The 26477-nt window shown below is 46.3% G+C and overlaps 1 protein-coding gene across 1 annotated transcript; it reads right to left on the reverse strand.

Annotated features, from left to right (window-relative positions):
* Positions 1-2471: 2471 nt before the first annotated feature.
* Positions 2472-5118, reverse strand: LOC125542519 (protein NRT1/ PTR FAMILY 8.2-like). The gene is made up of 2 exons (XM_048705586.1): positions 4622-5118; positions 2472-4523 (listed from the first exon to the last, which is right to left on the reverse strand). Exons 1-2 carry the CDS (start codon positions 4743-4745, stop codon positions 2752-2754), a joined length of 1896 nt encoding a protein of 631 aa, XP_048561543.1. The 5' UTR covers positions 4746-5118; the 3' UTR covers positions 2472-2751.
* Positions 5119-26477: the final 21359 nt, after the last annotated feature.

Here is a 26477-nt window from a genome sequence, read left to right on the forward strand (position 1 = left end):
GCCGGAGCGCAGAAGTTTTCAGGAACTAGAATGAAGACCTTCAAGTTGTCATCTCTAGGTCTGCAAATGATATTTTTCGTTGGTCAAACAGATGTGAAAATGAATCCAAAAGTCCAATCCTCTATGGCAGGGGGGTTATGCTTTCGAGACTTAATGTGTGTGTCTCTGTTTCTGGAGTAGTTTGGGTAGCTTTGTTCTTATCTCCCCGCTTTTATGGCTGTGATTACAAATTTATAAAAGAAAAGGTTCAGGATGGATCTTAGCCCGCCGTAGTTACCCCCCACCCCTCCCCTTTACTGCTTAGTGGTACTGCCTGGCTTAAATGGACAAAGTCCTTTGACGCTCAACGACATGTACCACTCCTACTAAACCGAGCAGGGGACCCCTATTTAGTGTTGGTTTACTCTAAGGCTGGTTGTAATGGAGAGTATCATATATTAGTATCATGCATATGATACTAGTGTATGATACTACCTTCATAATGCATAGTATTTATTATGATACAGTATCATGATATGATACTCTACTATCTCTTTCTTTATTTAATACTATGACACCTCATCAAAATTGCCTAGTTGGCATGCATGATACTAGCTATGATACTACCATTATGACCAGCCTAATCCAGCAAACATGGCAGCCAGTCAAGCTTCAAGTTCATGGATCGAACACCTTCTCTCCTATTGGCCGGCTAGCGGGCTTCAAGCACCACACCTAGTCCAAGCAATTGTGCAATGAACGTCTTGATTTTCGCTCCCTATAAATACACCTTTAGGGTACTTAAAAACAATAAATTTCAGTTAAAAACATTGAAATTTTATACACCACACTGAGCAACAACGCCTTTAGCTAATATTGTCGGACAGATTCAAATTCGAAAGATGAGGGGCCGAACTTTTCTAGTTTAAGTCACCGTACCAACTCTGATCTAATTAACAAGATAAATTGAACGCTACCAACTGCGTGCCAAGCTAGTAAATATACTGGAGCTAGCTCTTGAACAGTACTCATACGTTGTGTATATATATATACTCTATGCATATGTGAAATTCACAATTTAGCTGCACTAGCAACCCAAACAAAAAGGATCTGTTCAACTTACTAGGTGTACAACCACTGCTGTACGAGATCGACCGTCTAACTGTACGTGCATAATTCAAATATGTGGGAAATGGAGGCACCGGGAAATGAGGAGAAACCATATGTTACCGTGCCACCTCTCATCGCGTGTCACCGCATTGTGATTCACACGCAGGATCATACGCACCACACGTCGTTTACTCTGAAAACTGCACGTGCTAGGCTAGCTTCTTCATACATTCTTCTCGTCATTCCATTGAATAATGATAAAATCTGCTCCGCTGTAGACTATAAGCTAGTTGTTGTCTGTGCACGACCTAATGTCTGAAAGGGCTTAGGGAAAAGTTAAAATCTTGTCCAACATACTTTTGCGCTGACAATCTTCATTATGATTCTTGAAATAGGTTTTTGTTCCGCTTATAGATAAAGTCAAATGATTGATGATGAGGAAACCGTCTTATACAATAGATAAAAGATAGAACAAAACAACATAGATAGAACTGGAACACAATGCAGACAAGGTGCACTTCAAGGCGCCACCAACTTGACGTCATGCAAGAGCATTGGAGTATCCGAACCCCAACTAGAAGCACCCATGGCAACCAACAAAATATGAGACTGCGCCTGCTTGAAAAATCACTGGAGATCGTTGCCTCGCCCACACTGCTCTCTGAACATCTAGTAGACGCCAAAAATTACAGATGACCACATTCTAGGATTCATTATTTGCTATATTTGGCATTTATGAAAAATGTTGTATTTCATTTGACATAATTCAAATTTGAACTGCAATTACATATACAAATTTCGAAAAAATGAACAAAGACCATGTTGATGGTAGCTATCACATATTTAGGTCTTCTGAAACTAATGTTTGGCAATTTGAAACATGTAGATGTGAAAATTAAAACACAACTTAATTCTAGGTTTTTTGAATTTATGGATAATCTAAATGTATTTTTTTGAAAACTTTGAAATGAATGTTGGTGCAGTGCGCTTAAGGTGTTTTGCACTTCTGGTTAATCTTTGTAACAGACTCAAGTCCTTTTTGAAAAGAAAAGTACGTGAATGAATATTCATGATTCTAAACTCTTATCTTAAGGACATTTCAACACATTTTTCTGAAAAATATTTTCAAGAGAAGTACCAATTCTTGCTTTCAACAACATATTTTGCGGTGTCTCCTGATTCAGGTGAATCATCACCTACTTCGGTGGTGTCCGGGTCGTTTCGGGCTCTGGCGGCCTTCTTGTAGGGGTACGAGTTGGTGATGGGCAGGTAGACAGCAAAATTGGCGATGCTAAAACATGTCATAGTTCATGTTATGAACGTGGCTCCGAGGTGGTAGTCCTTATGTGCACATGCATGAAGACTTTCTAACTGTCATCGACAAGGTAAGGCCGACTCCGGTATGGGAGCAGCGAGAGTAGCAAGTCGGTGGCGACAGTGGTGGTTCTGTGGTCCATGAACCTTGATGTAATTTTTGGTATGTTTAAGATGTTTTGCACTTTTGGTGAATCTTAAATACAGATCCGGATCCTTTTGCGAAAAAAACATTACTGAATATTTACGATTTCCTTTTTCCTAAGCTTTTATTTTCAAGGACATTTCAACACATTTTTCTATCAAATCTTTTCAAGAGAAGTACTACCAATTCTTGCTTTCAACAATCTATTTTGTTCTGTCTCCTGATTTAGGTGAATCATCATCTACTTCGTTGGCGTCCTGGCCGTCTCCGGCTCTGGCGGTCGAATCATCAGCTACTCCGTTGGCGTCCGGGTCGTCTCCGGCTCCGGCTCCGGTGGTCAAATTATCAGCTACTTCGTTGACGTCCGGGTCGTCTCCGGCTCCGGCGGTCTTCTTGTAGGTATACCAGTTGGCGATGGGCAGGTAGATAGCAAAGTTGAGGACGCTGAGCACAGTCATCAGCCAGAAGAAGTAGTCGAGGTGGCCGACGTTGAGGTTCTTGGCCGGGATCCACCCTTCCTTTCCGCCCCTCGTCGTCACCTTGGCCACCACCGTCACCAGCAGCGTGCTCACGTAGCCCCCCAGCGCTATCGCCGTGAGCGACAGCGCGGTGCACATGCTCCTCATGGCGTCGGGCGCCTGGTCGTAGAAGAAATCCAGCTGCCCCACGAAGACGAACACCTCGGCGGCGCCGATGATGAAGTACTGCGGCACCTGCCAGAAGATGGAGATGGGCACGATGTCCTTCTCCCCGTACAGCCCGTGCCGCGCGACGGTGCGGAGGCGGACGAGCTCGAGCACGCCGGCGGCGACCATGGAGAAGATTGAGACGACGAGGCCGACGCCCATGCGCTGGAGCTGCGTGAAGCCGCGGGGGTGGCCGGTGAAGGAGCGGACGGCGGGGACGAGGAGGCGGTCGTAGACGGGCACCCAGGCGATGACGCTGAGGGTATCGAAGACGGAGAGAGAGGCGGAGGGGATGGAGAAGTGGGCGCCCATGCGCTTGTCGAGGGTGTTCCCCTGGAACACGAACATGGTGCTCATCTGCCCGTACACAGCGGCGAAGACGATGCCGCTCGCCCAGATGGGCAGCAGGCGCACCACGCTCTTGAGCTCCTCCACCTGCGTCACCGTGCACAGCCGCCAAGGCGACGCCGGTGACGCCGATGATTTGTCCGCTTGCGTATCCACGGCTGCCTTGTCGAGGAACCTGAACTGCTCGGTGTGCTCCAGCTTGCGGCTCCCCATGATGCCGGACTCCTTGTCCATGGTCTCGTACAGCGCCGACCCGTCGACGGGGACGCTCAGCTTGTACGTGGCGGCGACGAGCACCTGCGCGATGCGGGTGAGCGGGCTGCCGCCGGGGCGCTGGTGGCGGTAGAGCGGCGTGCCAACGAAGAAGCTGCCGACGGCGATGGCCATGACGACGGCGGGGATGCCGAAGCCCCAGCTCCAGCCGTAGTGCTCCTGCACGTAGACCATCACGGACGACGCCACCAGCGCGCCGATGTTGATGGACAGGTAGAACCAGTTGAAGAAGGAGCTCTTGCTCCGGCGCTCGCCGTCGTCGTTCTCGTCGAACTGGTCGGCCCCGAACGAGGACACGCAGGGCTTGATGCCGCCCGTGCCCAGAGCGACGAGGTACAGGCCCACGAACATCGCCGCCGTCTGCCCCGCCGTCGGGTCGCACACCCCCTTGGCCGCGCACGTCGGCACCAGCGTCTTCACCGAGGCCGCAACCGTGAGGAGCCCCAGGCCGATGATGTAGATGGTGACGAAGGAGGCGATGGTGCAGAAGCGGCCGAGGTAGGCGTCGGCGAGGAAGGCGCCGATGAGGGTGGTGGCGTAGCAGGTGCCGCCCCAGTTGGTGACGCTGTTGGCGGCGGCGCTGTTGTTCATGCCCATGTTGTCCAGCATGAAGTTGCTCAGGTTGGCGCTCATGCCGTAGTACGCCAGCCGCTCGCAACATTCGTTCGCTGCAATTCCAATTCATCCATCAGCGCCATGGCTCAAGGTAAGAGCAGGCCAACAATGGAGCCCCTCCCTTCCCTTGAACTGGTATGCATGTACGTACCGAGGATGTAGGGGCAGGCGCGCCAGTTGCCGGTGCTGCTCTTGACGGCCGGGTTGCCCTTGATGTCCACCGTGCCATCTTGGGTGTAGATCATGCCTGCCGACTCAGCACCGATCTTCCCCATTGCTACTTCTTTGCTGCTCAGAGGAGCAACTTGTGTTACAATTAGTAAGGATAGTACCGAAGATTATAAATATCAGAAATTAGAAGTTAAATCAACACGACTAAATCTCTGCCAATTCCCATGGTAACAAGTTCCCTTGTGGTGCAGGCAGTTTCGTCCGCCCAGCATTTTCGTGGTAACAATGGACTGTAGTCGTGTGGTAAATGGCTGTTGGAATTGACGACGACGACGACGAACGTGTCCGCCTCGCGTGTCTTTGTCGATCGGCCGGCGGAAACTCTGATGCCAAAACAATCGCAACCGGCCTGACACGCGACGTGATGGCCAGTTGGCGACATGTGGTGTTTATTTCATTTAGATTAGATCTGAAAGTTGGGTACTACTCGCACATAAAGAAGCATTTTTTTTGCGAATATATATAAGCTGTCACGCTCAACTCATTGCTATGCAATTGACACTCAATTGTGACAAATCTGGGTACAACCTGGTGAAGAAGCAAGCAATGGAATGGGGATTGAGAGCCGAGGGAGGAGAAAGAGTACAGGAAAAAGGTAAAGGAAGGGGGTTTTGCCACTTTGGTCCTCTTCTCTAGGTGTTCTGGGCTTAAGTACTTTTTTTTTAGACAATCCACGAAGCTTTTTATTCACTCGTCACAATGTTTACAGGGATGAATTGAAGTTCACCAGGGTTGCCCAACCAAACATAACGGCCAATCCCTAGTTTCAAAACATGCTTCGCTAGATTATGAGCCTCGACATTCGAGCTCCTAAACTCATGCACAAAATTACATAACTGAAAACTACGAGAGTATTCAACGATCTCACGAATGATAGCCCCATAGTTAGGGCTACTCTTTTGCTTGATATCATCCACAACGCCTTTGCAGTCAGATGCAATGTGTATCGCCTGTAACTGGAGGTCCTTTGCTAGCGCCATTGCTTCCCGGACCGCCAACGCCTCAAGAGTAGCAGGATCATATATAGAGTTGACCACAATAGCCGATGCTCCAAGATACAGACCCTCCTCATTCCTGCATATTGCAGGGATTGCACCAAATTTCGATCTCCTCATAGTGGCAGCATCAACATTCACTTTCATCATGCCTGAGGGAGGTTTAAAACAGCCTGTTGGCCTCACCCTCATTGAATGCGCAGCTGATCTCTCTGGGCTCTTGACAATTTGGATATCATTCAGAAAGGAATTGATGAAACAGTGGGTGGAGTAGGGGCTCTAAAATATATCTTCGTAAATTGCCTTTCGTCTTGCTGCCCAAATAGCCCATAAGGTGGTCGTCATACGGACGAAAAGATCGCTCGACAAGGCTTTCTTCATGGCAAAGAGCCAGTCCTTAACACTCTCAGTGTCGAAACGGCTCACCTGATCCAATATCTCCTCATCCGCAAGTGCCCAAACAATGCAAGCCATCGAACAGTTCAATAAGGCGTGTCTCCACGAGTCTCTCGCGCCACATAACGCGCATGCTGATGACGTTGACATATTTCTATGCTCCAAAACGCCAGCTGTTGGAATTGAGCTCCGAGCTAATCGCCAAAGAAACAACCTGATTTTAGCAGGTACGTCGGTTTTCCATAGCTCTGTCCATTCTGTTTTTGCATTGTCCGCCGCCGAAGAACCATCACGTTCCTCGATCTAGTCCTTCCTCGAGATCTTGGTTTGCATAATAATTCTGTAAGAAGATTTGACAGAGAATGAACCTCTCTGCTCTCCGCTCCAAGCCCAGAAATCCTCTACGTTTCTTGTACATAACGGGATAGCTAGCACTGCTTCTGCATCAATGGGCAAGAACACCGATCGGACAAGCTGCTCATTCCAGCTCGCTGTCGTCGTGTGCATCAATTTTGAGACCAACTGTGGAGGATTCGGTGTAAACGGTGCAATGGGCCTCATCATCCCCGGTCGTGGTAACCAGTTCTGTGTCCATATATGTGTGGTTTGCCCGTTACCAATCCTCCTGATAAGGCCTAGCCTAAGCATATCTCTTCCATCGAGTATTGCTCTCCAAATTTATGATGGTCTACTGCCAAGCTCCGCCTCCATTACAGATGCTGAAGTGAGTGGATGGACGGTCTCACTCGCTTCATGTCATGGGCCACGCCACCTTGCTAATGTGGTGATTTCGGGCCCATGACATGCTCGAACGATGTGTGGTGCGTCCGTTCCTGCACGTGAATTGCTACGCGGTGACACGCGATGAGAAGCGGCATTACAGCACATGGTTTTCCCTCATTTCCTGATGTCTCCTCTTCCTACATATATGAATGATGCATGTATGGTTAGGCCGGCGGTCGATCTCTTATAGCAGTGGTTGTTCACCTAGTACGTTGACCAGTTGATCACTAATCCTGATATATCCTCTCTGTTTGGGTTGCTAGCTCGGCTAAATTCTGAACTTTATATATGCATTGCATAGACTATGTATAGCCGCACAACACATGAGTACTGTCCAAGAACTAGCTCTAATTAGTGTATTTACTAGCCTGGCACGCAGTTGGCAGGATTCAGCATATCTTGTTAATTAGATCAGAGTTGGCACCGTGAGTTAAACTAGAAGAGTACAGCCCCTCATCTTTTGAATTTAAATCTGCCCCACGATATTAGCTAAACTAGCAGTGCAACCCGCGCATTTGCACGGTTAGAAGTAATAACATTTAGTTTGTATATTATGTGAAGTAAACAATACTTTTTTTGGGAGAGAGAGAGAGAGATTACACTTCTCTCTTCCAGTCCATGTTCTAAGTGTCTTTGCACTAAAAACAAAAAATATTACTCACCGAGAATTAAATAAATCTTAACATTTGTAGTTTGTACTCCTACTTGAACCTAAAGATCTCTTTGTCACCATCTTTTCTATGGTTCATTTTTTTTGATTTGTACATGCCATGCCTCGAAATGCTTCCTTTATAGCTAATTAGTCCCATGTCTATGTTCTTGACCATCAGTCCAAGCAATTGCATTTCTCGGTATGTTATCTGATGTTTTCAAACTCTCTCTCTCTCTCTCTCTCTCTCTCTCTCTCTCTTTCTAGTTTTTTTTGGTCATGTCTATGTTATTTTGCGCTCATCCATGTCTCCCCGGCAAACAAAAATGTTTATTAAATGTCGGGTATGATTTGGTTTATGCAACATTTTTGTTAAAAATATTATGGCTTCCATTTTTTCTTACCCATTTAATTTTCCCGTGGATCTTGTGCTTTTTCTTCACATTGTTATAATGTGGAGATAATTATAGAAACTTCATAAATCCCCCCTCTCTCTCTCCCTCTCTCTCTCTCTCATTGTGCCCATGCTTATTATCAACCTGTAAATTTGAACACAATTGAAACACTATTAAAGTAGTTGATGTGTTGTCTACATACAACCTTTGTCATTCTAGCGAGTAGCGACAACACCCTTTTGCATCCTTTATGTGGTATTGTCATTGCCACAAATACCAAACTTGGATACACAATGTCATAGATTCTTATACATGCTTTAGATTATCTGTATTGTCACTTTTTTTCACGTTCCTGTATGTGCACCACCCCCAGCTCGTCTTTGTTCTACTGATGCCCACCGCTTTTCCTATACTGTCAACCCATGCATAGTGATATATCTAGCACATGATCCATCTTGCCCATCAACAGAAGTATAAATGTATACATGTATTGAGAAATAAAACACATCTATTTAGAGCAAATACCGGAACTAATATATTTGTCTTGATTTATTTCTCAAGACATTTGCTGCTTTAGTGACATCCTTTTCTTACGCTCACACATAGATAAAGCATTAACATGCATAGATCCATATATACTTGAGTGTTTTCTGTGATCTTCTCTTCTGCTTTATGCTATTCTAGCTGCCATGCTTTCCTTTTCAAGTGTAAGTTCCTCTTCAAGTGTAAGTTCCTCGTCTCCATTGTACTTCTTTATACCTCTTTTCCTATAATGTCTAACCATGTATCTTGATAAACCTATTGCATACCTTCTCTTGTTGGTAGTATGTAGGCGACTATTTGGTAGAGGCAAGCTCAAGTGCTTATGCCTCGGAAGTATTGCTTTCTCGTTTCTTTGTTAACATAGGTGGCTCAAAAAATTGTGGTGGAATTGTGGCCCTCACGATTGTGTAGCGTATGATGTCATGATATGTTGAGTATCTTGCCTGCCACAGATGTCGAGGTGGATCCTGCCGGTGTGAAAGATGCACTATGAAAACATGGAGCGGCGAGACCGGTAGCTACCATGTTCGCGGCACCATCGCTGGTGCAACACCTGTGGTAATCCCTCTGTTAATAAGTCTTTGTCCTGGGTACTCAAGAGTCAAGATCTTTTTTCAGGGATGCTAGATGCTAAAGACTAATTTACGTGCTTGTGCTATATGGCCGGTGCAAAGCACAGTCCGATTCAATATTGGCATGATAAGCATGGTATCAGCATGTTTTCTTGCGTGCATGTTTTTTTTTTCTTTTTGCGTGCATGTTCTTGACCTGCCCATTTTTCTTCACGTGATATGAATTTGGGCGAGTCCATTCTGGACTCGGTCTTGACGTGCTATATGACATGCCATATTTATTTACGTGATATGAATTTGAGCGGGTCCATGCTGGACTTCGTTTTCCACATGTCAACTATTCAAAAACAAAGAATTATGTGTGTTCAAAAATAAAATAAAATAAAATAAATAATAAACTTATGTGTACGTGCCAACGATAGACTCTTTTTTCATGATTAATATTGTGTGTATCCTTTTCAATTTTCATCCTTTATTCTCAACTGTTCTTATTAGAATCAGGGAATTAAATATTTTTAGCTTATGTACATGAATGCGACGACTCGCTTGTCTTTTGTTTCAACAATATAATAGATTTTAAATTGTATTCCATTATTTATCCATCGAATAAGAGTATAAAATCACATCGAATTTAACTATTTAGAAATGTTACACGGAGTTTATTTTAAAACCAAAATTCTAGCACTTTTCCTCTTTTTTATTTCATATATAAAATATATTACGTATTTATCTGTTTTCACTGTATTTTATTAATCTGATATGAGATATCTATCAACTGGATGGATGTGTGTTTCAGCCTTGTAATCTTAGCGACCTCTTTTTTTCTGCCTCACTACTGTTCACCATATAGATGTGTGTATCAGCCTTGTAACCTTCACGACATTTTTTTGTGCCTTACAATTGTACGCCAAAGGATTTGATGATCTGATCGTGTGTACACGGCCCATATATGTGCCAGGTTGGCCCATGTATAGCGTGCCTTGCTATTCCTGGTTTTTGTCCGATTCTAGTTCAAATCGGAACTAATAACTTGTTTATGTGATGGAACCTTGTACGCATTGTAGGTGGCCTTCTCCCACACGTTTTTGGTTGCACTCTTTTTTATACGGAAATGTTAACGTCCATACGCGTAGGCGTTTGTATCTCGTCCACACGCGTGGATCCGCGTCCGTTTGTAAGCGCACGAATTTTGCCATATTTCTAGTGCCACGTAGGACTGGCCTGGTGTGTAGGTGTTCAGCCGGTCGTCCACACGGCCGTTTCACCACACAGGAGGAGCTGGTGTGTGGCCGTTTAGCAGTTCGCCCACACGCTATTTTGCACGCACACACAAGGGCTAGTGTGCGGGCATTTGGCATCTTGCCCACACGCCTTTCTCCTCTCCCACACCCAAGCTGCTAGCTGCTATGTGTTTTTGCACTGCACATGCCAACTGCCCTTAATGTGCTTTTATAATTAAGCAGGTGGCAACTCTTTTTTTTACCCGAGTTTGCCATGTGTTTTGCAGGGTACACGGCAACTGCCTAGTGTGCACGTAAGCAGATGACAACTCTCTTTTACCGAGTTGCCATATGTTTTTGCATGGTACATGGCAACTGCCCTAACGTGCACGTAAGCAGATGGCAACTCTTCCTTTTTACATGGCAACTGCCCTAGCATGCTTGTGAGCACATGCCAACTCTCTCAACCGCCTAGTGTTAGTATGTGACAACTCCTAAAGTTATGAAATCATGGCAACTACATTAGATCAGACCATACATGGCAACTGCAGTTGAGCAACCATGTCAACTGCAGTTGTCCGACATGGCAACCGTAGTTCAGCGACATGGCAACTGCAATTAAACGAACATGGACGAGGGTCTGGACCATGGCAACTGCGGGCGCGTGGTGACCGTCACGTGTGGCGTGTGGGACTAGGAGGTACGAGGCCTGACATACAGGCATGTGGGCGTTATAAACTTCGCCCACACGCACGCGTGTGAGAGGGATCGGGAGGGAAAAAAAAGGCGTGTGAGTGCTAATTGTTTTGCCCACACGTAGGTGTGTGGGCTGTTCCTCTTATACACCACACAAAATGTTTGAACGGACTCCCTAACGCCCACACGTATGGCACTTATCGACGTCATTTTTATAATAGAACATGTACGTGACAGAATTAGTACGTCCAAAATAATACATGTATATAATATTTGTATGTAACGCTACATCTTTAAATCTGAGCTATTTATATCTAATCTTAACTGTTTTTATAATTTAATCTGTGTGGATAAACGTGATGGCTTGTTTGCCTATTGTTTTAAGTATATAATAGATAGATGCGTTGTTGCTAAGTGGTGTATAAAGTTTCAATGTTTTTGACTGAATTTTATTGTTTTCAAGTAGCCTAAAGGTGTATTTATAAGGAAAAAGAAGCATGATGTTCATTGCTCAATTGCTTGGAGTACCATGCTAGTTCTTACTAATAATAATTTTTAAATCTCGTTGTTCATTTCTGTACAAAATATATTTTATATTTTGTACTGGTATTACTACTCTTTGCCAAGTACATTTCAACATGATTCGGACAGGCACAAATACTCAAAGTAGAGGGCTACTATCCGGATCAGTATATTACCGACGATCATGAGATGAACCTGCCACCGACATCTCCGCCTGATCCACATAATGTGAGCAGTAAAAAAAAAATCTTGGGATCAATTGGTCCATTCGAAACTTAGATTATGAGCAAAAATTTATATAATAGAGTAGGCGATGGTTGCCGAGGTAGGCGTCGGCGACGAAGGCGCCAATGTGGGTGGTTAGTAACGCTGTTGGGGCGGCGGCGTTGTTCATCATGCCCATGCTGTCCAACATGAAGTTGCCCAGGTTGGCGCTCATGCCATAGTATGCCATCCGCTCGCAGCATTCATTAGCTGCGATTCATCTGGTGATCGATCAGCGCCATGGCTCCAGTTAAGAGCAGGCCAACAATGGAGTCCTTTGTTTGTACGTACCGAGGATGTAGGGGCAGGCGCGCCAGTTGCCGGTGTTGCTCTTGGGTGTAGATCATGTCTGCAGCACCAACCTCCCCCATTGCTACTTCATTGCTGCTCAGAGGAGCAACTTTCGTTACAACTAGTAAGGATGAATCCAATGAAGAGATGAAATGGGCAAGAAAAACAAGATGCCTTGGATAGTGTCGAAGATTATATATGCACAAATTTGAAAATTAGAAATCAAATCAACCGGACTAAATCTCTGCTAATTCCTACGCTAACAATGGAGATCTAAGGCAATACTGTAGTCTTTTAGTAAATGGTTGTTGGAATTAACAATGACGACCAGCGTGCCTGGCTCGCGTGTCTTTGTTGAGCGACCGGCGGAAATTCTGATGCAGCGATGGCAACGGACTGGGATCAGGTGACATGCGCTATGATGACATGCACGGTGACATATGGTTCAAATTCAAATTTAAACATTGCGAATTTTTTTAAAAAAATCATGCAATTTCACAGCACATATTAAGATAACCCCTAAAAATTTCAGATCAAAATTCGAAACATACATCGAGAAAGAAAAAAGAGAAACTCAGATGTGAATAGTCTACAGAGAACCATTCGGGAACTATTCATGACAGATTTTGCTTTTTTGTTTCTCGATGTATGTTTCGAATTTTGATCTGAAATTTTTAGGAGTTATCTTAGTATGTGCTGTGAACATGCATGATTTTTTCCAGATTTTTTCGCAATGTTTAAATTTGAATTTGGGCCGCATATCACCGTGCATGTTACCGTAGCGCATGTCACCTGATCCCAGTCCGATGGCAACATGTGGTGTTCATTTCCTGAGAATTGTGTATTACAAGCGTACATTGATATATAAATAAGCTAGCCTACCGTGCAAGCTAACGGAAATGACACTGATCAAATGTTTCCGTGAACGTTTCTCTGATGGATGATCCATGGTGCCCCCGATCCCACGCATGAATCGAAACACGGTGACACACAATGAGAAGCCGCATATTTTTTTTAGAGAAAAAGAGCTCACGCCCCGGTTCCATTGCAATAACGAAACCACCGAACATTTGTTTGGAGCTACAAGGCGCGCAGGGGGAATAAAACAGCAGAAAAGCTGCCCCAGCATGGAAACTCTAGACAATCTACACTTCTGAAGGAGCAAGAGAGCAAGAGGACGAAAGAAAAGTACCGAGATATGCCGAAAGAAAAGAAGGCAAAACACCTCACGAGGCCCCGACTCCTCCTCTGGCGCTCCCGCGGGCGGCAGGGGAGGAATCCTATCCGCCGGCCGCCTCACCACCTCTCTTCTCCTCCTCCTCCTCCCGCTGCTGCCAGAGGGCGTGCCCGGGCGAAGCCCGGCCGGCGGCGGGGCGTCTTCATCGCCTCATGCGGGAGGGCTGTCGTGGGCTGGCCGATCTGGATCTGGTCGCGGCGTTCTCGCGGGGCGGCGCGGCGCGGCCCCTCATCGACGCAGGTGATGGCGCGTGGGTGTGCGGGTGGCGTGATGGGCTGCACCTCGGTGGTGCTCGGCTGGTGTGGTGACGGCGGCGGCTCGATCCAGATCCGGTAGGAACGGGCTGCGAGCGGTGCGGGCTGCGGGCGGCTTCCTTCGCCGTGGCACCCGGCTGGCGGAGGCGGCGGCGCAGCAATGGCGTCCTCGGCCTTCCCCTCCTCTTCTTCAGCTCCAGGGGAGATGGTGGTGTGGGCCGGGGGTCGAGGATGGCCGCCGGTGCCCCAGCCAGAGCTGACCTCGCGGCGGCTCGGGCCGCGTTCGGCAACGGTTTGGGGGTCGGCCGACGGCGCGTGGTTCCGGTGGTGCGTTCCCGGCGGCTCCGGTGCTTGCAGTTTGCCGGGCAACGTGGGTTGGGCAGCGGCCGGGCATGGCCGCTGCTCTGGCCGTGGGCGGCGGCGTGGGGCGGTCCATCGGGCGGCCTCCTGGTGTGGTGGCGGCTTCACGGTGGCTCGATGGTTCTGCCCGCGGCAGCGGCCGACTTCTCCGGCGTCGGCTCGTCTGCGTGCGTACCGTCTCGACCTTCGCTCCATCTCCTCGTCGCCCTACCGCTACTCTCATCAGAGGGCTGGTCCTCTCCCAGCTGCGGTTCACCGCTCGTCTCGCGTCCGGTGCTGCCGGCCCAAGCTCGTCTCGCGCACGGTGTAGCAGGACCGAACTCGTCTCGCGCACGGTGCAGCAGGACTGACCTCGTCCCCCTCTCGGTGCTGCAGGACCGAGCTCGTCTCGCGCTCGGGGCAGCAGGATGGGTCGGTGGATGCCAGTTCTGGCCGGCCTATTGGGTCACGACGCTGGGGTCGCCCAGGGGTGCGAAATGTGGGACCTTTCCGCTCTTGGGCGGAGCCCATGCCTTGGCGTTGCCTGGTCACCATGGCCGTGTGGGTGGCGTGGTTGCCGGGGTATGGCATTCAGTGGCATTGAGTGTTGGCCGAGGTGAAAACCTGTTCTATCTTCGGACGGACCGGTGGCGGCGAATCCTTCGCTTTTTGAAGGCGTCGTCGCGGCTCTCATTGCCTGTCATGCGGCTCCAGGGGAAACTCTGATCTTTGGATTGGGCGGTGGCGGCGCTCTGGTGTCGTACCCTTCTTGAAGGCGCCGCCTTGGAGCACATGGTTCGTCATATGTAGCTTCATCTCTTCGTGGTGATAGTGCTAGGAGTGGTGTTGTTGCGCTCAATGTCTATGTATCTTGCCCTGGGTGCGTGCGTATGTTGCGGTAGCGTGTGTTTGTACTGGGTGCTTATTGATCAGTGCTTTATATATAAAGCGGGGAGAAATCCTTTTTCGATAAAAGTATCGAGTACATCATGCATCAGGCAAACTAAATTGGACATCAGGAAATTATGCACCAGGCGCAACTTTTAAACCCAGATCTTTAGAGTGAGATTCCAGTCCTGAAGCGAGGTCTTGTCGCTCCAGAGCATTGGTTCAGGCCTAGCCAGGGTCCGGCCATAGAAGAAGGGGCGGTGCTGGTGCCATTTGTTCTAGTTTTTGCACCAAGAGATGACATCTCCTCTTGGCGGTATCCGCACACCTGATCTCCCACAAGGCCAAAAAGGAAGCTGTCCTTTGTCACAGAATCTGCATCCCAAACCAAGGCACATCATTAAAGCAAATATCGTTTTGATATCTTCAGAGAGTCCATAATGCAGTTGCATGAAGCATAATATCCACAATTTTATTGCAATTTCTAGCCAACCAATCAAGAAGCCCATGCGAGTTAAGCTCGATGTCGTCCCCTAGGGAGCCAAAAATCTCACTCCAGAGTTCTCTGGAAACGACACAATCAAAAAATAGATGATTTACAGATTCTAGTTCATTACAATAAAGACAGGTAGCATCTGCTACATGTTGTCTTTTCCGAAGATTATCCCTGGTTAGTAGCTTGTTCATAACTAGCAACCAAAGGAAAATCTGAATTCTTTGAGGGACATTACCTTTCCAAATCATCATAATATTATCTGGAATCACTCCTCTAAAATTCACAAAATTATAAAAGGATTTAATGGTGTAAACCCCCTTGGGCACCAAGTCCCAAATAATAGTGTCATCACAATCATTCAAAACCAGATCCTTAACTACACTAAAGAGCTCATTCCAAGCAGCAAGCATGTCCGGTGAAAAGCACCTCCTAAAGTTGATTTTCAGGGTCGTGCCATCCCAGATCTCACTGATGGAGACATTAGTGGAATTAGCAATATTGTACAACTCCCAATAACTGGTAGCAAGTGTAGTATTGCCAGTCCAACGATCTTCCCAAAATCTAACACTCTTTCCATTGCCCACCTTCTAGGAAAGCCAACCTTGGCTGCTTTAATAGCCCAAAGTATTCCTTTCCAAAGAGGGGAGGCTCCAGTATCAGGACATGCAAAAATGTTAGGACTACGATTTCTGTATTTGGCATCAATAACTTGTTTCCAAATTTTACCATCATCATTAAAGTATCTCTTAGCCCTGGAGGCTAGCATGCTAAGATTCTTGTCAGCAATGTCAGGGATGCCCAAGCCACAATATTGTTTCTTGAGAGCAACATTCCCCTAAGAAGCTAGATGGTATTTATGATGTTCTTCATAGTTATCCCAAAAACAGTGAGCAAGTTGGGAGTTAATCATTCTAGTGGCCCACTTAGGGAATTTAATAATTCCCATAAGATAACAAGGAATCCTAGATAAGAAAGACTGGACTAGGGTAAGCCTCTTACCAGAGGAAAGTGATAACCCACAAGTATAGGATATCACAACAGTTTTCGAGGGTGGAGTGTTCAACCCAAATTTATAGATTCGACACAAGGGGAGCCAAAGAATATTTGAAGATATTAGTAGCTGAGTTGTCAATTCAACCACACGTGGAGATTAATTATCTGCACCAAGTAATCAGTAGCACAGCAATATGATAGTTTTGATAGTAGTGACAGCAGCAACGGAAATAGTAACAATGATAGCAGTAATTTTGTAGCAAGTGTAACAGTGATGATATCAGTAGTAACTTAGCAGAAACAATATAGGATAAATTCGTAGGCATTGGATCGGTGACTTGTTGGATGATATTCATCATGAGACAGTTATAACCTAGGGCGATACGGCACTAGCTCCAGTTCACCGATATAATGTAGGCATGTATTCCGTAAATAGTCATACATGCTTTATTAAAAAAACTTGCATGACATCTTTTATCCTACCCTCCCGTGCCAGCGGGGTCCATATTGGAAACCAAGGGATATTAAGGCCTCCTTTTAATATAGAACCAGAATAAAGCATTAACACATAGAGAATACATGAACTGCTCAAACTACGGTCATCACAGGGAGTGGGCCCGGTTGTTGTCACTCCGGGGTTGCCGGATCATAACATGTAGTAGGTGACTATAACTTGCAAGATCGGATCTAAAACATGGATATAATGATGAATTCATAAACGGTTCAGATCTGAAATCATGGCACTCGGGCCCAAAGTGACAAGCATTAAGCATGCCAAAGTCATAGCAACATCAATCTAAGAACATAGTGGATACTAGGGATCAGGCCCTATCAAAACTAACTCGATTACATGATGAATCTCATCCAACTCCTCACCGACCAGCGAGCCTACAAAGGAATTACTCACTTCCGGTGGGGAGCATAATGGGATTGGCGATGGAGATGGGTTGGCGATGACGAAGAACGAAGATCCCTCTCTCTGGAGCCCCAAACGAACTCCAGATCTGCCCTCCCAAGAAAGAACAGGGCCTGGCGGCGGCTCTGTCTCGTGGACCGCGATAATTCTTTCTCCCTGATTTTTTTGGAATAATGTGATTTATAGTATCAGGGGGCATCAGCGGGGCCACGAGGTGGGTACAACCCACCTGGGCGCGCCAGGAGAGGGGGCGCGCCCTGGTGGGTTGTGCCCACCCAGGCGCCCCTCTCTGGTGGGTCTTGCCTCCATAAATTCTTATTATTGGTATAGAAAATCCTCGCAAAGTTTCATTCCATTTCGAGAACTTTTATTTATGCACAAAAACAACACCATGGTAGTTCTGCTGAAAACATCGTCAGTCCGGGGTTAGTTTCATCTAAATCATGCAAATTAGAGTCCAAAACAAGAGGAAAAGCATGAGAAAAAGTAGATACGTTGGAGACGTATCAACTCCCCCAAGCTTAAACCTTTGCTTGTCCTCAAGCAATTCAATTGATAAATTGAAAGTGAGAAAGAAATACTTTTACGAACTCTTTTGCTCTTGTTTTCATAAATAAGCTTAAACAACGCCCAGATTTTCAGCCAACATTATAACTAACCATGTCAATAATAACTTAAATATTATAATTACTCATATCAATAACATAATCAGCTAGCGAGCAATAATAAGATATCTCAAACAACAACATGTTGTCAAAACAACCATGATATAATATGACAATAGTGGTATCTCGCTAGCCCTTTCTGAGACCACAGAACATAAATGCAGAGCACCTCCAAAGTTCAAGCAGTGACTAAACATTGTAATTCATGGTAGAAAAGATCCAGTCATGATGCACCCAACATTAGCTACACACAATGCATAAATCATGACTGTTGTGCTCTACTCAATTTCTGGCACTTGTTTTTAGAAGGTGATGACACAACATAAAAGTAAATAGAAAGTCCCTTCGTAGAGGGAATCAGTGATTTGCAGAGGTGCCAGAGCTCAATTTTTAAAACAGAGATAAATGATATTTTGAGGTATGCACACTTCTCATTCACTTCATGACCATCAGTTATCAACATCTTCCATGCTAAGCACGCTAGTGGCAGTTCCCAAGCAGAGAGTAAAGGTTTTGACTCCATTGGAAGTTTTTGTTTGATTATTTCAGAGATGAACTCTTTTCATGTTTGCAATTTGGGACTGGGCATCCCTATTACCTCCCATTTCCTCGTGATATGGCGTGTGAATAAACACTTGACCTGAGGATAACATGCTTAGCACGGAAGACATTGGCCACCTCCTGTCGTTCCATGAATGATCTAGGCACACAAAAGGGGTAATTTTTAGAAGTATTTAGAGGTGGCACATGCAAATTTACTTAGGGCGGCAGGGTAATACCGCATATAGATAGGTATGATGGACTCATCTGGAATAACTTTGGGTTCAGGGTTTTTGATGTACAAGCAGAGTTCCCACTTAGTACAGGCGAAGGCTGGCAATTAAGATTGAGAAGCTGCCAACTAGAGAGCAACAACGATCATAACCAGGCATTATGCATAAATAACATTGGACACTAGCATGGGTAGGATATGAACACCATGAACATAAATATTATAGAGGCTATGTTGGTTTTGATTCAACTACATGCATGGACATGTACCAAGTCAAGCCACTCAAACATTCAGAGGAGGATAACATACCATCATACTACATCACAATCATTTTAACGCTAGGTTGATATCTAAGATAAATCATTATCAACTCCCAGCTACTTATGCATGGCATGAGAAACTATAATCTCTAATTGTCATTGCAAACATGTTTAATCATAATGGGCTGAATCATGGGCACTAGGTTAAACATATTTACACAAACAGAACAAGTCGAGTTCATACCAGTTTCTCTCTGCCACGGCCAGCTCATCGAATATCGTCAGTATTGCATTTCACTTGCACTACTATGACGCCCTCGATTCAATCGTACACTAATCATACACGTAAATGTGTACGATCAAGATCAAGGACTCACGGGAAGATATCACAACACAACTATAGACACAAATTAAAATAATACAAGCTTTATATTACAAGCTAGGGGCCTCGAGGGCTCCAATACATAAGCTCGAATACACAAGAGTCAGCGGAAGCAACAATATCCGAGTACAGACATGAGTTAGACAAGCTTGCCATAAGAAGGCTAGCACAAAAGCGACATCGATTGAAAAGGCAAGGCCTCCTGCTTGGGAGCCTCCTAAATACTCCTGGTCGTCAGCAGTCTCCACGTAGTAGCAGGCATCGGTGGTGGCATCTGGCTCCTGGGCTCCGACATCTGGTTGCATCAACCGGAAAGGAGAAGAAAGGGGGAAAAGGGGGGGGAGCAAAGCAACCGTGAGTACTCATCCAAAGTACTCGCAAGCAAGGATCTACACTACATATGCAACATTATCAAAGGAAGGCTGTATATGTGGACTGGACTGCAGAAATGCTAGAATAGAGAGAAGGCCTAGTCCTATCGAAGACTAGCATCTTCAGCCTCTTCAAGCATCTTGCAGCATCAAAAGAGATAAGAGTAGCATAAAGTAAAGTAGTAGTAATGTTATCAACCTCGGCCAGAGATCCTTTCTCGACTCCCTGCGAGAAAGCAATCCCAGAGCCATACTATCCAGTTTCTCATCACCAACCATTTCTCATCACAATCCATTTCTCATCACAAGTATCCAGTTCTAGTTGTATCGATCGGGATACAACTCCAAGTGTTCGTTACCGTAGGACAGGCTATCGATAGATGTTTTCTTCCCTGCAGGGGTGCACCAACTTACCCACCACACTTGATTAACTCCGGCCGGACACACTTTCCTGGGTCATGCCCGGCCTCGGCCAAACAATACGCTGCAACCCGACCTAGGCTTAATAGAGAGGCCAGCACGCCGCACTAAACCTATGCCCCCAGGGGTCATGGGCGTTGCGAACGCGGCCGGTGAGCAGACCTAGCCACCTCCTTCAACAAGGTAGGTGCTTGCCAGTCCAACCCGGCGCGCGCCGCTCAGTCGCTGACGTCTATTAAGCTTCGGCTGATGTATACGACGCAGAACGCCCATACTATGCCCACGTGATGGTTAGTGCTATCAGGCCAGAGGCCCCTTGGATAAAATATCCAAATCATAGTGGATTAGGAACGCGCGGTAACGAGCAGAGACTCACGATCGATGTGACCCCGTCGCCCCATCTCGAGTACTTGCGGCAAGGGCTAAGAATGCCCGGCCACGCCTCGTAAGTATCTCGCGGGCACCTCCCAGGTCAACCCGACTCCACATCACTCGCAATTAAGCTCGCGCGGGTACCCCTCAGGGTCGACCCGTCTTTAGTAACATGGCTCAGTGTAAAGTCATAGTAACCATAGTAACCGTGTGTCTAACACCAAGGGGAAAACCCGAGGAATCACCCCCGGTGAATCCCACTCGATGTTATCATCAAGGTGAATGTAAGAGGATCCACCCTCGAGGTTCACATTTGAGGGGTTGCACGACAGAGCGGTAACGGAAGTGGTTAAGGAGGAAATCACCCTCGATGACCTCAACCGTATAGCTACACTACAGAGATCTCATCAGGAGTGATGTATGAGGTTCACCCTCGGCACTCGATTGTAACTCTGTAGTGTCGTACAACTAGGGGCTGTTGTGCGGTGTCGGGGCCTGGACGTCGATCATGTTGATCGAGTCATCGAACATAAAGCGAGGCAACTGGGACAAGGTGGGGGGTTATTGATGGATCACTAACCAACCTATACTAAGCAGTTTAGGATAAGCAGGTAAGGTATGAAAGTAGGTAACAACAACAGGCTATGCATCAGAGTAGGATCATACAGAAAGCAGTTGCAGTTCTAATGCAAGCATGAGAGGGAAATAAATGGGCGATATCGGAATGCTCAAGGGGGTTTGCTTGCTTGGTTGCTCTGGCAAGGAGGGGTCGTCGTCGACGTAGTCGATCACAGGGGCGGCATCGGTCTTAGGGTCTACCGGAGAGAAGAGGGGGAAGAAACAATAATATAGAGCACACAAGGCATCACAAAGTAGAACATGGCAATATGATGTGTCGGGTGCGACCTAACGCATGGCTACACGATAGAGGTGAAGGGGAATTCAACCGGGAATGCTTTCCCGGTTCCGGGCCTGTGTCAAACAGATGACCAGAGGGGGAATGTTGCGTGTTCAGCATGCTAGAGGCATGTGATAGATGAACGGGCCGCATATTCGGATTCATTGGATTTTTCTGAGCAACTTTCATGAAGAAAACATTTTCATCGGAGCTACGGTTTATTTTCTATGAATTTTTAAAGATTAAACAATTTTCTGGAATAAATTAAATTAACAGAAATGGAATATGATGTCAGCATGATGTAGAGGTGATGTCAGCAGTCAACAGGACGGTTGACTGGGGTCAACCCGGACCTGTGGGTCAAGTGGGACCCAGTGGTCAGTGACTAGACTAATTAAACAGTGTTAATTGGACTAATCTAATACTAATTAATAAGTGAGGCCCACTGGCAGTGTCTAATTGGTGAATAGATTAATTAATCAATTTAATTAACATATTTTCTATTATCTAAAACGTTTTATTGACTCGGCCCCACATGTCAGTGGGTTGACCCAGTCAACGAGTCAACTTGGCGCACCCATCAGTGGCTCAGCGGGCCCCATAGGTCAGCGCCAGGTCAGCCTCGCCGGCGTCGGTGCCGAAATCACGCCGGCGACCAAACCTGCAGCGGCGTGGCCTCGGAACTCGCCAGAAAACGCGCTACGACCACCATTTTGCGCGCGCGAGGTGGCGTTCGAAAGAAGGGAGCGAGGCGCGTCGCGTGGCGCTAACGGTTGGCCTCGGGAAGGCCTAAAACGACGACGGCACGCGGCGAGGCGGACGCCGGAGTTCGGCCATCTCCGCCAACGTCGACAGAGGGCACGAGGAGACGAGCTGGAGGCTCGGGCGGCACCAGGGAGGCGCCGTGAGCATGTTGACGTGCTTGCCCGACCTTGGCAATGTCTACAGCGACACCGACTAGCTGCGCGGCGGAGCTCAGCGCGGCCATCCATGGCGATGGCGGTTACGTGCGCGGAAAAGAGTGGCAGAAGGAGGGAGGAGGAGCCGAGCTCACCGTGCAGCTAAGAAAAGCCCTCGACGGCTTTGTAGCGCAGGGGAGGCGACGAACGGAGCGGTGGAGCTCCGGTGATCCGAGGCGGACGCCGGTTCGATCTGGGGCCTGCGGTGTTCCCCCGCAACAACGGCTGGCCCCAGGCGATGAGGTCGAACGCGGCGGAGCTCGTGGACATGCCAGCTTGGCACGGGGCGTCCGGTGGCCGCGGGATCGATGTCGAACGGCGACGACGGCGTCGAGCAACGTGGGGGGGAAGAGAGGCCAGAGGGAGAGCGGGGTGGATCTGGAAGGCGAGGAGGCAAGTGGGGGAGGGGAGACGGGGAAGTAGGAGGGCTAGGGTTGGCACGGGCGTCGCCGGCGACCTTATCCGTGCGGGATGACGGCGGATGGCCGGCACATGGCCATCCCGGCCATGTGCGGCCACTCGGCATCCACGGCGCCCCATGAACAGAAGTGGAGGGGAACAGGGGCGCCTGGTGGGCTGGGCCGCGCTGGTCCGGATGGGCCAATGCCCAGGGAGGCAGGGGCTTCCTTTCCTTTTTATCTTTTTTTGACCTTCTTTTACAGAGAGGGTTTTGTAATATTTGGGGCGCTGAAATGATCTTTGTAAAATATGGCAATTGTCCACATAAATACCATGCAATGTTTGGCACTGCCACAAAAGTTCGGAAGAAGTTTTGAATTAGTTTGAATTTTTTTATAAATTAAAGAGGCATTTAATCTATTGTTTTAGCCACTGTTTATCCATTTTAGGGCACTTAGACATTTTGCAAAATGTTGGTTCACCACCAATGTTTGTCATGAATTATATGTCACAAGATGAACATTTTAGATTTCATATCTGACAAATAGGAATTTTTTACTTTAGATTGGATTTGAATTTGAATTTTGATTTTGATCAAGTGGAGATTAGCAACAGTAACATGATGACATGGCACCATTAACAGGGGATTACTGTAGCATGACACTGGGGTGTTACAAATCTCCTTCACTACAAGAAATCTCGTCCCGAGATTTAAGTGGAGAAGTAAAGAGTAACTTCGGGAGAACTGACCCTTATAGGGTTAATTATCTGGTGAACAATTCAGGAAAAGAGGCGGAAGTATCTCTCGAGTTGAAACTTAATAAAACATCGAGACCAAAGTATGAAAGTACCATGAGTACTTTTAACGGGCAGGCAATCATTTGGAATCAAGGATGTACAGGAGTCAGGTTTCGATCCTATGGAACTGTGGGTTATGGGCCCACCATGTGGTTTAAAAGTAGGAAGGATGCCGACATATTGCACGGTCATCGTACCAAGGCAGGGCAGAGGATAGTCTGTCAGTTATGTTGGCAACAACGTTGGTACCAAGGGCGAGGGACGCAGAGAACCGTTTTCCTGCTCGTTGAACAAGGCGGACCAATAGGCAAAGTTCTCGTCCATCGAGGGTTACCAGGATGTCGTCAGCAATAGTAATAGGGTCACACTGACAGAGTTGTAAACTGAGGTGTTTCCAAAAGCAAGGAATTATTTCTACTTATAATATATATAGATCACAAGAAAGGTTGAGCAAACCAATGGAAAGGAAAATGTGTTTATACACAAGATTCAGGAGTATATCCTTCCCAAGGGGAAGCGGAGTAGGATATACATGATATGACAACAAGTTCAAAAGCATTTAGATAAAGGGGCGAGGGAAGAATCATGATATTACCCATACAACGGTGTTTGGATAATAGATCAAGAAACATTCGACAATGTGCTTCCAATGTTCTTGTTGATAGTCGGAATACCTCAGTCATGCTTCGAGATAGCACTAACATGGTGTCCCAAGTAGGGGTTGGAGTTGAAGATCACAAGAAATACTCAAGGAACAATTGCAGGAATAGCAAGGAGTCCAAGGTATAACCAAGACATGATCAATCATGTGTTGGAAAGAAGACAAGCGGGTAGTCGATAATAACTCAAATCATCGTAGGTCAAGGATGGTATTACTCACCATGAATTCAATTGTCATCTCAACAGAGGTCAAAATGTTGATGTTGATCACGACGCCTTTGTCGAGAGGCTCTATGAAGATGCCATCGAGGAGCGATGCCATCAAGCAACAGGAAGGACGAAGCGAAAGGCTATTGGAACCATGAGTACGACACAAAGTCGAAATCAAACTTGTTGTTCATGGTGAAATGATATGATGAGAAAGATCGATGTAAGCATATCTTATCATTGAAAATTATGCTCCGGGAAGAAGGACCAGGTAGCTCAGTTAAAATTTAGCACGATAATGACATAGCCGATCATGCTAGGAATGATGTGATGGGGTATCATTCCAATGAGAGTTCACAAGAGGTAGTGCAATGACACAATATCCTAGAGATAACAAGGGGCAATACTCGAGGTAGATCGAAAATAGAGGTTGGAAAGATGAAATGATCTGCAGAAGACAAGTATCTTAACGTCTGGGAAATGGAATTAAGGAGGAACTATGGTCGGAACCACGGTTATGAATGATCAAACCACCGATACAAGATGAACTTATAACAAGGGGTAATCATTTTTACGAGCAGCTTCCATGATAAGTTCTACGTTGGGTCCATGGTCATGAACACAAAGGTTCAAGGTCGACTCCCACTTCTTCAATGCATAACCTTTCATTCACTCCTCGTTTTCGAAGAATTCGTAGTGCTTAGATTTATTTGGGGAAGCACCAGAAGAGTACGACTCACATCTCTTTTGAGTTCACACAGATTAGGGAAGGCATAGGTTCAACCCGTAGGGGTATCTTAGGAACATATACCACTAACTTCAGGATTAAAATGTACCAGCTCAAAAGCAGAGCATGGTTCACCAAAACAGATGATAGAATTTACCAAAGGCATTATGTGTCAGGGCAGAACTCACAAGTTTAATGAATATGAAGGACATTGTCGGATAATAATCCAACCAAGGATATGGCGGTCCATAAAAGATCCGATGTGAGTATCGATACCCGCCAAGAAGAAGAAAGAATGCAAAGGCTTCGGATTATATAAACATCTGAATAATACAATGCTTAAATGCAAAGAAATCATGAATTCAAAAATAGAAGATCAGAAGCAGACGCTCTGATCAAAAGGTAAGTAAGTTGAATAGCCCTAGGGATACAATTGATGGCAATTTGATTGGTCGAGAAACAACTCTTGGTCAAATGACGTCCAAGCTAGAACGATGAATTCTATGATCTGACCGAGGATTGCGAGCATCCGCAACATATTGAATCCAAGGACTCAAAAGGATAGTGACAAAGGATGCCAATAAGATTACTAGACTTATGGGATTATCCATAATGCAAGCAGGTATGGAGAATCAAGAGTAATAGGCTGCATAGGATTTTCGGAAGATCAAATAGTATTTCCAAGTATTTTGGAAAGCCTATGAACAACTGGGGATGAACAAACCCCAGTTAAGTGAATTATCCGCAGTTCGAAAATAAGATGCAAAGCAGAAGGCACAAAGGATTCTCGAAACAACGGAGAGTACTAGTGGTATCTAGTAATAACAGGAGCAACTAGGGGTGAAGGTACAAGCAGCAAGGATGTTATTCAGGGGGATTATCGATGGTCAGGAACTGCCAGGTAGTTGGCACAGGGTCTCGAGAAACATCGAGGAGTATCCGTAGAATCTTCTGGCGAAGCAAGCGATCATCGATAATGTCGGGGCTCTCCCGGAGGAAGTGGGTACGAGAACCTAATGTCAGAGTTAGTAAAATGTTAACCCGAATAGACGAGAGATCAGAGTCCCAGAGTATAGACTAGGAGTAAAAGATCCTAATACCACCCAATTGGCGACGGGGGCCCGTAAGCCACACAACCAAGTTACTAAAACTTTTTTTTAGTGACTAGACTCAACTTCGGCCAAGGAGTTGGAAAGGGGGCTACCTACAGGCAGTCGGCTCTGATACCAACTTGTGACGCCCTCGATTCAATCGTACACTAATCATACACGCAAATGTGTACGATCAAGATCAAGGACTCATGGGAAGATATCACAACACAACTCTAGACACAAATTAAAATAATACAAGCTTTATATTACAAGCCAGGGGCCTCGAGGGCTCGAATACATAAGCTCGAATACACAAGAGTCAGCGGAAGCAACAATATCTGAGTAC

This window comes from Triticum urartu, chromosome 3 (assembly GCF_003073215.2).
Source record: "Triticum urartu cultivar G1812 chromosome 3, Tu2.1, whole genome shotgun sequence".
NCBI lineage: Eukaryota > Viridiplantae > Streptophyta > Magnoliopsida > Poales > Poaceae > Triticum > Triticum urartu.